This window comes from Condylostylus longicornis, unplaced genomic scaffold (assembly GCF_029603195.1).
Source record: "Condylostylus longicornis isolate FDR11 unplaced genomic scaffold, ASM2960319v2 ptg000018l, whole genome shotgun sequence".
NCBI classification, from domain to species: Eukaryota; Metazoa; Arthropoda; class Insecta; order Diptera; family Dolichopodidae; genus Condylostylus; species Condylostylus longicornis.
In genome coordinates, this window is record NW_026577987.1 from 11,353,035 (window position 1) to 11,366,883 (window position 13,849).

General features: G+C 23.1%; 2 protein-coding genes across 5 annotated transcripts; one reads left to right on the forward strand and one right to left on the reverse strand.

Annotated features, from left to right (window-relative positions):
• Positions 1 to 4,350: 4,350 nt before the first annotated feature.
• Positions 4,351 to 8,255, reverse strand: LOC129606541 (glutathione S-transferase). Of its 3 annotated transcripts, none has more exons than XM_055516910.1 (5): positions 8,124 to 8,255; positions 5,768 to 6,045; positions 5,520 to 5,699; positions 5,320 to 5,453; positions 4,351 to 4,967 (listed from the first exon to the last, which is right to left on the reverse strand). In XM_055516910.1, the coding sequence occupies exons 2-5, from the start codon at positions 6,030 to 6,032 to the stop codon at positions 4,800 to 4,802; spliced, it is 747 nt and encodes a 248-aa protein (XP_055372885.1). In that variant the 5' UTR covers positions 6,033 to 6,045; positions 8,124 to 8,255; the 3' UTR covers positions 4,351 to 4,799. The 3 variants fall into 3 exon arrangements, with proteins under 3 accessions (XP_055372885.1, XP_055372884.1, XP_055372886.1); XM_055516909.1 differs by lacking the exon at positions 8,124 to 8,255 and adding an exon at positions 7,195 to 7,353; XM_055516911.1 differs by lacking the exon at positions 8,124 to 8,255 and adding an exon at positions 7,195 to 7,352 and having other exon boundaries at positions 5,320 to 5,462; positions 5,532 to 5,699.
• Positions 8,256 to 10,074: 1,819 nt separating this feature from the next.
• On the forward strand, positions 10,075 to 13,135 carry LOC129606539 (triple functional domain protein-like). Of its 2 annotated transcripts, XM_055516907.1 has the most exons (8): positions 10,075 to 10,158; positions 10,480 to 10,646; positions 10,893 to 11,115; positions 11,195 to 11,287; positions 11,390 to 11,705; positions 11,769 to 11,855; positions 11,927 to 12,163; positions 12,497 to 13,135. In XM_055516907.1, the coding sequence occupies exons 2-8, from the start codon at positions 10,553 to 10,555 to the stop codon at positions 13,016 to 13,018; spliced, it is 1,572 nt and encodes a 523-aa protein (XP_055372882.1). In that variant the 5' UTR covers positions 10,075 to 10,158; positions 10,480 to 10,552; the 3' UTR covers positions 13,019 to 13,135. The 2 variants fall into 2 exon arrangements, with proteins under 2 accessions (XP_055372882.1, XP_055372883.1); XM_055516908.1 differs by lacking the exon at positions 10,075 to 10,158 and having other exon boundaries at positions 10,509 to 10,646; positions 10,826 to 11,115.
• The last annotated feature ends 714 nt before the right edge of the window (positions 13,136 to 13,849 follow it).

Genomic DNA, 13,849 nt, shown 5'->3' on the forward strand with positions numbered 1-13,849 from the left:
TTTTTCTTGTAGTATACAATTGTATATATAAATATACAATATTTTAGCTTTTTTTTTCAAATATATTTTTACGGTAATTAATGCGAGACAATACAGCAAAAATACACCAACATCGCGCTATGTTATATGGCTTTAGACTAAAAAAAACAAAAAATAAAAAAATTGTTTGACTGCAGAAACGAAAAAAAAAAGAAAAAATTCAGAAAAATGAGCGGATTTGGCTGTAATTTGAGTTTCATTCAATCCAAAGACAAATACCAATACTACGCAACTTTTATCTATTTTCATTTTTATTCTCTTTATTAATATTTTTATGGCAACAGCTGTTTATAGTCTTGTACTATTATTAAATAAAATTAAAAAAAAATATATGAGCTTTATTTGTATTGAAAAATTATTTGTATTTTGTTTTACTGTTGTGATAATTATTATAATTAAAGGTAAAGAAAATTTAATAATAAAAGTAATGAGAATTCTTGTACATACATAAACATAATATGTATACACAAAGTTGTCTATTAAAGTTAACGATAGTAATAACGTTTACTACCTAAACAACTTACTATCTTATATTTATATGTACACATAAATAAGAGCGAAAATATTTACGTTAATATTAGTGTAGACTACTTTTAACTATGGCTTATAAAAGTTTTTTTTCAAGTTTTCATCTAATTTTTTTTCTATTAGATTTTTATAAAGACTAATTCTCTTAATAATTTAGTTATATTCTGTAATTCGTAGTAATTTTTTCAAATATTAAAAAATTTTAAATAAATTATGTATAATTATTAAAACTGATTGAAAGTTTGTCAACTAGATTCCCCATAACTACTATTTTAATATTGTAATTAATTTTTAGGTACTATTTTAATGTTGGCAAAAAACAATACTCGATAAGCTTTTATTTTCATAATTACCTTATTAATTATTACGTATTGTGAATTCATCAAGAAATTTTGCAAATTTGACAGTTTAATTTTACGTATAGCGAATTTCCCAAATTTCTTTACGAATTCGAGAAAATATTTACCGAATTAAAGAATGTGACAGGTACACGAATTTGTCAAAAGCATGGGAAATACTCCGTTATAAAATATAGTTTACTTTAAAAAGAGGGTGTTATAATACCAATTCCAACGAATTCGGTAGCTCAAGACTATTCGATATAATTTAATAATAAATTAATTGTCAATTAATTATTAAATTTGTTTGCTGGAAAATATTTCGTGTAAGCCTTATGCATATACTCTCAAATACTGATTTGTTCAAAGTACAAATTTTAAAGCTTCAATTTTATATATAAAACTTTTTTTTAACCTTCTTTGCCTTCAATTCTTTAAAATAAATAGTTTCATTCAACTTGCTATTAAATAGAAAATTAATAAGAAGGCGATATTTTCGATGTTTTCGAAAATTATTATGACATTTCTTAAATAACCAATCTAAACTTACGAGTAACTGTTATTCTAGTAAAACTTTGAAAATTATTTCCTCAATATTTCTCCTAAATATATGCAACATGATTTTAAATTATATTATTGACTTCTTATTTCGGATTTTCAAGTTGTAATTTTTTTTGGTTTAATTGTAATTTGAATATTTAATTTTTTTGAAAAAATAAACTACAAATATTATCACGTATATTTATTAGTGGTAAGCCTTTTATTTAAAATTCATTAATGCAAAATCTTACTTTTAATAAAATTTTATTGTATACACACTTATATATAAGTGTACATACATGTATGCATAATATTAGTCTTAAATCTGTAACGGACATCTTCGGAATGTCAAAATTATTTATGAGTACAAATAAAAAATAATGCTTATTCAAAAAAATTGTGTAAAACATAACTTTTTAGTAATCAAATATCATTATTTATAAATTAATGTTATTAAATTAATCACTCGTCATCATAATAATTTATTTTATAATTAGTATTAGTTACTATAATAATCAAAATTACAATTTACATACAAAATTTAGAAATTAAAGGTGATGACAATGCACTTTGTTAAATTTTAACAAACTTGTTATATTTTCCATTATTATTATTTCAGAGTAACATTAAAAGAAATTGCAAATTTAATAAATTTAAATATAAAAATCATTTTAAAACTAAACCATTCAAAATATTATAAGATTTCCTAAATTCAACTATAAGTACGAGTAACCTGTATAAAAATATAAAAAAAATTTTATTTATTTTCTCTAATAATAATAATTATTATTATTAAAGCTTATTTTACTCCTGTATTTAAGCTAAGAAGCTTTTTCTCAATTAAAACAAGATAATTACATTTACAAATGAAAATATTGTTATACAAAAAGATGAACTTAATATTCTCATTACCCATTCATTATAAATAAATTTTTTAATGTACTTTTTTATACACAAACATACAATGTATATGATAATAAATTAATTCAACAGTTATACATACATTTATATAAAATTGTCAACAAACAGGTTTTAATTTTGTTTTTATTTATAAACAATATTATAAGATTTTTTTAATCATATTTTACCTACTTATAAAATTTTATTGCAAATTTTTTTTACTTTATAATTTTAAGTAGATACGGTACAAAAGTAGTTTTGACTAGATATTAATTTCAAATTTATTGAAGTACCTACACATACATATATTTTGGGTAAAATTTATAAATGCATATACGAGTACATACATGAATTATATTCAGATGTTATCAAAAATATAAAATTCATACTATTTTATGTACATACATATAGTTATGTTATAAAAATATCATTAAAACTTTTATAAAGCTTTCTCTATAAAAAAAAATCTTGATAGAGAAATCATTTTGCTTTACGCTAACAACAAATCTTAAAATTTTAGCCAAAACACAAACCATTTCATTTATTGAAGACATTTTATCATGGTAAACATTTTAAGTTTAATTTCTGTTTTAGAATTTTGTTCATATTTTATCAATTGATGGAAATATATTTCATGAGATTTACATTTCTGTTTAGAAAAAACTATTAATGCAATCTATTCTTTTTTAATTGTATTTCAAAGATTTTTCAAAATCCAAGACAAAACATCAAAAATGAAACGGAAAACTCAACAGAAATACATGAAACTGAAACGGAAATTAAAATATTTAAAAAAAATAAACGAAATATTTGCTATAAGGGCTTTTTTATATAAATTCCATAGTCATGCTAATACTAAGGTTTTACTTACCAAGGCTAAAATAATTTCTAGCAAATACCATATATTCAGTAATGTGTAAGACCTTGTTAATATATTTATGCATATAATGTTGCTGATTTTTCATGGAAAACATTTTTAGTTTTTGACGCTATTTTTTCTACTCATTTTATTTAATATTCTGCAACTTAGCATTACAGTGAGCAAAATATATGTTTCTAAAGTTATTTTCTGTAACTTAACAATAAATAATTCCAATAAAATGCATTTGTTCAAATTTCATCAATTTCTACGTATAATTAATTCAAGTATATTCTTAAGCGTGTTTTAGCCATGTTTGGAAGCATATATTTGTGTGAATAATTGTTTTCGATATTAAAAAATAATAAAACGGTTGAAAGATCAAGATTTACAGATCAACATGTTCAATCAATACCATCAAACAATTGCCAATTAAATTGAACCAAACTTTGAAAATTTGATAACAGAAACACGTTCCTAAATCTCTTCAAAAAAATGATTTTATATTTGTTTTTTGTTTGACTGTATTTTTTATATTACTTTTTATGCGCGGTCCGAAGCAATCTGCGAAAAACACTAAAATTATGATAAATAAGTTTGACACGCCTGTTTTATATTATTACACAGTGGGTAACACTATCTAGTACACACTAAACATGTGTTATTTTGTATGTGCAATATACATGCTTTTTTTTTATGTGTAAATTTTTATGTTTACTTCTATATTGCACTAATACAAGCTTTAAACCCTATTCAGCCTATAGGTATGCACTAATTAATTCTGCTTAAACATATACATATATTTTTGAACTCAATTTGAAAACCGTATTACATACTTACATTCAAGACTATCCTAGAACTATAAAACTTTTTAAGAATATGACCATCGGTCGAAAATGAATAATTTATCTGAAATTAAATACCTTTATTTAAGTAATGGTCATAATGCTAACACTAACTCCGCACAGAGCAGAGTATATCAGTTAGTTTTCAGGCAAAAAAATTAATTCAGTGTAAATTTGGAAAATAATTTTCATATTTAACTATACTCGTAATTAATAAAGAATAGCACAAGTTTTCATTATAAATTTGATCATAGTTAAAAGAATCATAATTTAGGTTTCGTTAAAATAAAATTATTTTGAATACATATAAAGCATCAATAGTTTTATTAAATATACATTTTCAAAAATTATATACACTTTAGTACATTACAACATTATATATTATATATTAATTACGTTTTATTCTCACCTTCGTTTATCAAATTTTGACCCATTTTAATTTTTTAATTTACATTTTAAGTATTTACAATTCAGTTTTGCGAAGAATAATTTTATATTTTAATTGTGTTTAAATTTTATTAACATATTTTTCGAAACATCCAGCTTAATGATCCAACTATTAAATATTAATATATGAATTTAAATTAAAAAAAAAAAAAAAACATTGAAAAAATATAAAAATTTAGCTCAGTTCGCATTTAGATAAAAAGATTAAAATTATCATCTATATGTATGTAACAATTTTGAATATTGTATTTAATATAAAAAAAATTTAAAATTAATTTTATTATTTTTTTTTTGTTATTCATTTTAAACTTCAGTTTGTGGTCTCTTTTCAATCCAAGCTTTGATGGATTCAATAGCATTAATGGATTCTACAAGTGCTTTCAATGATGGATAATTTTCAAGTAGATCACGTTTTACCATATAATTCATGTATTCCAAAATGCCAGCAAAGTAGATGTCTGCCCAAGTCAACTGCAATATACAATTAAAATAAAATAATTTAAAAATATTATTTACAAAAATATTTTTCACACTGAGAAAAAACATCATGCTTTTTTAAATAATTTTTTTAACTCAGATTTTTGTTAAATTCATAAATTTAAAAAAAAAAATTCTTAAAAATTATTTCTGAAAAAACTCAATGAAAATCAAGTTGACAATTGTTGTTAGTTAATTCAAACTCAATACCAATATACAAATATGTTTGAAAGTATGTACATAATTTGATTTGTACACAATTCGGTTACAAATTATTAATCAATGAACACCAGTGATAAATTCACTTAATTTTTACACATTTCTCAAAAAATAAGTTTTTTTTAACCTTATTTAATGCTAGATGACCATTATTGTCTTTAACAGTTTGTTCCAATTTTTCCAAGTAAAAGGGAATGACTTCATTGTTCAATGTAACCAATTTTTTTTCTTTGATTTCATCCTCTGGTTCATATGAAACGACTGCAATTTCTAATTTTATATAAAAATTTTTTTTATTAATAAAATATTATTATTATTGATGCTAACAGTTTTCGGTACTTAAGCGGAAATCATTGATTGTGTCAACAACAATATCAATTTGTAAATCCTCCCAATGATTTGATCCACCCAAACCAACAGTTTTAGCTAAAAATCTTGCCATTGAAATACTTTGGTGAACACGTTTACCATCAACTTCTAATACTGGCATTTGACCCATAGGCATTGCTAAAATTAAAATTATTTAATATAAAAAAATAGATATAAAAAAATTAATTTTTTTTTTTAAGCCATACTTGGTTTTAATGCTGGCCATTCATCACGTGTTACCCTAACATCTTCATATTCTATTCCACCAAAAGCAAATAAATAACGTAAAGGTTCAGCTAAAGCTTTAACATTAAAATAGAATAATGTGTATGTATGTGGTAATTGGTCCCATGGTACTGGTGGTGGGGCTTCAGCTCCTTCAGCGCCAGCTTCACCTTCAGCTGGTGGTGCTGCTTCGCCTTCGGCTGGTGGTGCTGCGCCTTCAGCTGGTGGTGGTGCTTGATCGGCCATTTTATTTTGTTAACTATATGTGAGAAAAATTAAAAATATATGGGTAGATTTTTATATAATTTTCATTTCTTCTTAGAAAATATTCAAATTGTGAATATTAAAAGGTCGTACATCACATATTTACACATAAACATAAACTTTAATATAAATTACTATTGAAATTGTTTTAAAATACATATGCCGCTTATATTTTATAACAAATTAAGCTTATATAAAATTGTAATTTATGTATTTCTTAATTTTTGAATTTAATTTAATTTAATTGTTAAGACATACGCCAAAAATACTAAAATTATCTCGAAATTTTCAAAGTATTAAAAAATTTGTAATTCACTTCCTTGTTCAATTGCTCCAACAATTTTAAATTTATTTTCAATATTATATTTTTTAAATTGTTAAATTTTTAATGGAAAATTTAATTTCAACCAAAAATAATTTAAGATTTTTGAATAATAAATTAATGTATTTATTGAACTATGTGTAATTCGCAGTTCTGCGTAACTTTTATATACATACTTATACATTGTATATAGAAAGTGAATTTTACGATATTATATACATATATTATTTCAAGTCTACTAAAAGATTTCGACAAATACGAGCATAATATCCCTTTTCTTATTGACTTTTATTGTAATTGTAAATTTATATTCGTATACAAATACTTTTGTTATATAAAAAATTTTTTGGGTAAACTAGTTAAATATTATTTAATTTTTATTACTTAATAATAGAAACATAAAAGGATTAAAGTATAAAAGATGTTATTTAGATATGAAAAGAATGTATACACATAAAGTTATACATAAATATTACGTAATTTCTTAGTCTTGTTAATTGTAGGCAAATTAAAATATAACATCAAATCTTCTGTTAACTTCTACAAATATTTAAAACACTCAAGTCGAAATTGAGAATTTTTAATTCTAAAATTTAAATTTTTAAATTTAATATTTTCTTTTTTCGTTTCAAATAAACTTTAAATTTATTAATTATTATTTGCTTTAATTATTTTTGATTTTCCTTATTTTTATTCACTATTTCTCAAATTAATATTTATTAATATTTTTTTTATTTAATTTTGACATTCATTTTTCGTAGAATTAAAAAATGCAAAAACAAAAACTTTAAATAATTTTGAGAACAATTAATGAACATTTACCGTTAAATTAGTCCGTTTAGAGTCACCACCGAAAATCAAATGGTAGGTGCAATTAAAATTAATCAGAAAAAGTGTTTTTTTTTCTATTAAAATTCTATGATTTTTATTTTAAAATAATTTTTGATTGAAGTGTTTTTCAATGACATGTCAAATAAAATAAGAAAAAACAAAATAAATAAATTCTTTTCTAATTTTCTAAATTTAAATTGTCCTACTTAATTTTAATTTTTTTCTTTCTTTTTTTTCAAATTTGTAATCGAATGTGTAATTAACGCAATTATATTTATTGATTGTTTTTTTCTTTCTCTTGTTCTATTTTAATTTAATTTCTCAGAATGTTAATCATGAGAAAAACTCTAAATTACAATTAATTAAAAAAAAATAAAATTAGCCAAAAAATTGTGTTGTTTTCTTTTTAATCCTTTTCGTCATTTAAAATTAATTTTTATTTTTAGATTCTAAATTTCAATAGTCTTAGTTTTTATATACGTTTTTTAAGACCCTTATTAAGGTGATCGTATTCAATCGTTTAATTTACAAATAATAAATAAAATTTTATCACTATAAGACTAACATTCACAAAAACCGCGTGCAACACATATGATCGTGATTTACTGAGAGCTTTTTCTTTTTCATTTTTCCTCAATAAATCAATGATTTTTGAACTCTTATCTTATAGTGATCAATTAGAAAATCATATTAAATATTTACTATGTGTATATATATATAATTGTATTAAATTATAACATTAACCTATATATTGATGAACTAATTAAAATTAATAAAAAAAATAATGAATTTAAAGCTTAACTCTGTTTCTTCTTATTTATACAAAATATTATTTACAAAAAAGATATTTAAAAATTAAAATGGATAAAAATTTTAATTAATATTTTTAGAGACAAAAAGAACTTTATTTTATTACGTACCAGGATCAACACAGATTTATAACTAAACTGCTGAACGTATTGTAACAAACTACACCTGAATATTATATTTAATTAATCATATGACTTAGAAATAGAGAAAACGAAAATAATCTCTCGGAAAATTTTTGTGTATGCTAAGATTACAGTAAAATTTTTACATACATGAGTATATATACATATATATTATTATATTTTTATAAACTCTAAACCTTTATATTACTATATATTTTATAAAAGATTACGACATTCACACATACATATATGTATATACATACACATAAATTATATATATGCGAGTAGACCTTATTTTAAATCATCTACTAAAATGATATGAAACATTTTTAGATTTTTATTGTAAATTATTATATAAGTAGTTATTTGTAGCAGTAATTTAATTTAAACATATTTTAAATTAGGTTCATTTAAAGTAGAGTTGCCATTGATCCTCTTTTTTTTCATGGTTGGTCCTCTTTTTTTACCTCGCTACGAAAATTCGTACATATAGTTTTCTGTTTCAGTTCAGTCAAAATTTTATATTTATTTTGCATCGCTTTTGGTGATGGAAAAACATATACATATTTGTTTGTGACAGCATTATTAACATGCATTATTAACATATTCTACATACAACATTATGAAATTTCACTTCTATATGAATCAATTGAGCTGTTTTACATGCATACAACGTCATTTAGAAAACTTCGAATATATAGACTTTCTATAGAAACCTAAAATGTAGAAAGATCACTGGTTTTGAGTCCGGTTTGGGAGGAAATTTTTTTTAACCATTTCTGTCTTGACTCCGAATGTAGACTTTTTACAGAAAGCTAAACAGTAGAAAGGCCATTTTTGGGTTCGAGTCCGCACATAGTTAATGAATCTGTAATGAAAGTATCCTCCTTGATTTATTAAATTAGCTGATTTGTATTTTAGTTTATGATTAAAAATTGTGCTTCTGGCAACCCTAACTTAATCAATAAATTAAACTAAAAATTGAAAAAAAAAAAAATAAATAATTTATTCATACTTAAAATATATTTTGAATCATTGATTTTGTTTTGACATGTGCGCAAACTTGTACGTTGATGTAGAAGCATTTAAAATCTTAGAAATACATACAGAAAAATTTAAAATTATTTATTTAAAATTAAAATAAAATAGTGCCTATAAAAATCTTATTATTTTTTTAGAAATATCTAAGGAAAAATTTTATGATATATTTATCAGTTATCAATGACCAAATTAACGCTTATTTGGTTAACCATATCAACTGGAAGATAATTGATAATCTTAAATAAAAATTAAATTAACTATAGAATGAATATTTTCGGTACAATAAATTTGTTTGTAGAACAAGCAATAAAATTCCACGATAAAAGTAAACTTTAAACATAAATAATCTTAGACAATAATCTATAACTTTTATTGTAATTAAAATTTATTTAAATGAAGCACATGAACGTATAGAGTTAAGGAAAAGGAATTAAAGGTATTTCTATTAACTTTTAGTTTCAAATCTGAAAATGTACAACAAAATTCACCAAGAGTTAACAATTATCTTCAAAAATCTTCTCAGTTTTCGAACTGGCCTTTAAGGAAATCGTATTCTAATACTCGTATATGTATGTATTTTACATTCAAAAAACAAAATATCATCCTCGAATACAAGTGAGTAAATTTTAACAGATATAAAGCTTTAAGCTAAACTTATTGCAATGCCTTTGTGTCCAATATATTTGACATAAAATAAACAAAGAAATTTCTGAAAAACTGTAATGGTAATAACATGGCATAAAAATATCTGGTGTTATATCGTATTGGGTGAAGTTCAAGTAACAAAACAAACAAGTCACGCACTCACATTTATAGAACTGAAAATATACATTGAGCAGCATTCATTCTTTTTAACACAAAAAATTTTAAAGTTAAAAGGAATGCAAAAGACTTGTAATTTCTCTACTACACCAACATTTTCAAACTCTCCACTAGAAATACAGAGCCATAACTGGATACTAATTCTAAATTTTTAACTAAGGTAAATGTTTATATAAAATTTAAGGTGAATTTTATTTTTATGCTTCACTTAGTATACATATTAAGCAATACGTATAGAATTCTCTTCTGAATTAGTGGCATTTATTGGTAAACATTTCGTTTTAATTTCTCTAATCGATTACGTAAATGTACTTTCAATTTAATTATTGATTGTATTCAAACGACAAAACCAACAACAAAAATATTGTGCTCTCACCTCACGTCATCCTTTCGCTCTCTTGAATTTTTTATCAGATTTTAAAATTTATTTTATTTATTTGAAAAAGAAAGTAATAAATATGTATGATATTTAATTATTTAGTGTACTCTCAACTTTGAGACAATAAAGACTGGCTTTTGGTGAGACTTATGCTAGCGGATAATGTTAAATTTTAATGATGACGACTTTTCAAGAAATACGTAAGAAATTTGAAGATCTTTCAAAGACAGGTTCAAATGAAAACCTACATGATTTTGGTAAACAAACAGGTACATAAATAAAATTTTAATCAAATAATTTTTTCATAAGAATTATACATACATAAATAAATTGCCTAGAATTACTGTTATATTATTTTGAATTGCTTATCTTTTTTTCATTATTGTCGTTATCTAAAATACAAATGTCTTAAAACTCATATCTCCGATTTTCTCATATCTGTACAAAGAAAAAAAAAAGACAATTTTGTGTATACTTACACATACTTTAAAATAATTTGTGTTACTTAAATATAGTTATTAACAAGCAATATAAAAGTATGACAGCTCTAAATAATGATCAGGAACCTTTGGAAAAAACATTGGATACCAATAGAGACGTATATAACAAAATACTAGTAGATGAACACGAAGACATTCTAAATTTTAAAAGAAATTTAGAAAAAAATGATAATTGCATTTATGAAAACAATAATGAGGAATACGACAATATTGCTGTTGAAACTAGAAGAAAAATTAGGTAAACTATACTTAAACATTAAACTTATTTTCCAATAAATTGAATTAAAATTATATAATATAATATTTTTTATTTTCAGAGCTTTTAAGTCAATAACGCAGGTTGAAGAAAAAAACAAAATTTATGATGACATTAAATATTATTCTCATCCAAATCGAATTCCTGAAAATAGGTGAATAAATGAAATTCAAACACAGTTTTCATCAAAATCTAAAACATTTCATTATATACATGCATAATGTACACATTTTTCAAATAAATAATTACGTTTTAGAACAAGTGACATTAAAATTTACCAAAATATGAAGAGTTCCCGTGATAGTCAGGCATCTATTTTGGAACACATCGTAGACGAATTAGTTAAAACAGAAGAGAGTTTTGTCTTCAAATTAAAAACAGGTTATGAAAATTATAAAAAAATATTTGCTGAACAAAAGGAGCTTCCCAAAGGATTAATAGGTAAAAAGTACGTTTTATTTAGAACTATTGAGGAAATATTAGATTTTCATGAAAATGAAATGCTGCCAATGTTACAAGCTAATCAATATGATCTCAATATGCTTTGTTCATCTTTTAGTAAATTTATTGAGGTACTGTCACTGTTAAAATTTAAATACATATGTATATATTTCTTAAAATATTAAATATTGCAGGAAAATAAATTTTATCCACACTTAATGTATATTATGCACAAAAAGAGGGCTGAAAATTTATGCAAGTACTACAAAAGTTTTTTCGATGTAACTTTTTATGCAAAAATTATTACTATAAATACAAATTAATTATTATTATTTTATATTGTATACTTAAGGAAAAAGCTAAAGAATTTAACGATAATTTAGGAATAATGAGTCTATTAATACAACCATTACATAGAGTGACAAAATATCCACTTCTATTCCAACAAATCATAAAGGATTGCTTTAAAAACTATGATATGAAACCAATATTGCAGTTTTGTTGCAAGACCGAAAAGAAAATGAGTGATTATGTTAAATTGATAAATGAATCCGAACGTGTTGGCAGCATTATTAATGTAAAGGAAAATGTAAGAAAAAAAAACAAACCTTTGTGTTCAAAATTTATTCACTATTACTGTTAAAATTACGAACAATGGCCAAAAATTGGGATCGATCTGTTTTACTAATTAGTTAATCATCAAAATTATATTGAATCCGAAAATTTAGGTAGCTTACATCATAAAGTTAATTATATTCTAATTGGTTGTATATAAAGGTACACCATTAAAATAATAGCAATATTCATTATTCATTATTATTTTTTGAAATAAAATAAATTTTAAACACAAAGGTTTCATAACAATAACTTTAACCAAGAAGTTTATGTATTTACGTTATATATATATTTAATTATTTAAAAGGTAAATCTTTACGAAGCCGGTCGATTAAAGAAAGTTGATAAATTTTATGTTTATGATTACAATCTTCAAAAAAGATTTAAATCCCGAGTTTTTCTATTTGAAAAGTCATTAGTGTATACTGAAATTTCTAATAAAATGAATTCAGAAGTTTTAAAATTTAGAGGTTTGTATCCTTGTGATAAATTATCTATGGCCATAAAAGAGCCTGGATTTACATTATATTGGGAAAAAAGACAAATTCAAGATTGTGACTTAGAAGCGAAAACGGAAGATATAAGAAATAGCTGGATAGAAACAATTAAAAATATAATTGTTAGTTATTTAGAAAAGAAACGGCTTCAGTCTCAATGCACGGGTCATTTTACAGCTTATAATCATTTATTTAGATATAAGTTTTTAAATAGAAGGATTAGTGTAGATTCAATTACATCAACATCAACAATATCATCCGCGGGCAATCAAAGTAATAATAGGATATCAATTATATCTACTGGATCATTTCATAGCTACAATACAGCTTAAATAATAAACATAACAAGACTTTGAGAAAAAAAAAAATTTAAAATACATACATATATACATACTTATCATTAAGAAATTAATAGAATTAGCAATTACTTACCAAATTTTAAAAATCAATTTCTACCTTATTTATGTCTTATATGTACATAAGTATATAATTTGTTCAATTTAACTTTTGTATTGTAATTAGTGTTGTAATGTAATTAATATCTATGCAGTCCGACATAAATACATAAAACAAATAAAGAATTTTTAAAAATTTGTAAAAGTGTGTAAGACTATTCTTTATACTGTACTATACTCATGTAGCTGTATCACGGTGTATGTCTATTATGGACATATATAAATATATCAGATCAACAATAATTATCGATTCTTTTATCGAAATCGATGCGATTTTACGGCCTTTCCGAGGTTTTGCAAGCCTTTCAAATATAAGGTTATACCAATATAAAAATATAAAATTATATTCGTTACATTTATGTACATCTTCAAACTTTTCATGATCTCATATGCATTATTTGTAAATGTACACATAACCTTAATTTTGTCGATATAACCATTTTTTTTTCACACGTTTTTATTATTTTTCAAACATAAATTTAATGAGAAAAAACATTTTATATTATAATTATATGACCAAATGACTCCGAAAACACACGATCCATCTGTTAAAAATCAAAAATACTATTTCCATCTACCAGAAAAAAAATAATCGAACGGCAAAAATCATCTATGCATTGTGTTTCAGGTAGTGTAGTTGTGCTCTGTTTTGGCTATTTGTGAGTAGTTTGAAGTTTTAAACTGGTAAATGGAACGCAAATACATATA

Excerpts from the sequence above, each read along its gene's own strand:
- LOC129606541 (XM_055516910.1), bottom strand. The coding sequence starts at position 6,032 with ATGGCCGATCAAGCACCACCACCAGCTGAAGGCGCAGCACCACCAGCC. Across the intron at positions 5,700-5,767 it reads ATGGCCAGCATTAAAACCAA|CAATGCCTATGGGTCAAATG; the intron begins GTATGGCTTAAA and ends TTTTAATTTTAG. Across the intron at positions 4,968-5,319 it reads GTCATCTAGCATTAAATAAG|TTGACTTGGGCAGACATCTA; the intron begins GTTAAAAAAAAC and ends TGTATATTGCAG.
- LOC129606539 (XM_055516907.1), top strand. The coding sequence starts at position 10,553 with ATGATGACGACTTTTCAAGAAATACGTAAGAAATTTGAAGATCTTTCA. Across the intron at positions 11,856-11,926 it reads ACTACAAAAGTTTTTTCGAT|GAAAAAGCTAAAGAATTTAA; the intron begins GTAACTTTTTAT and ends TGTATACTTAAG. Across the intron at positions 12,164-12,496 it reads TTATTAATGTAAAGGAAAAT|GTAAATCTTTACGAAGCCGG; the intron begins GTAAGAAAAAAA and ends ATTATTTAAAAG.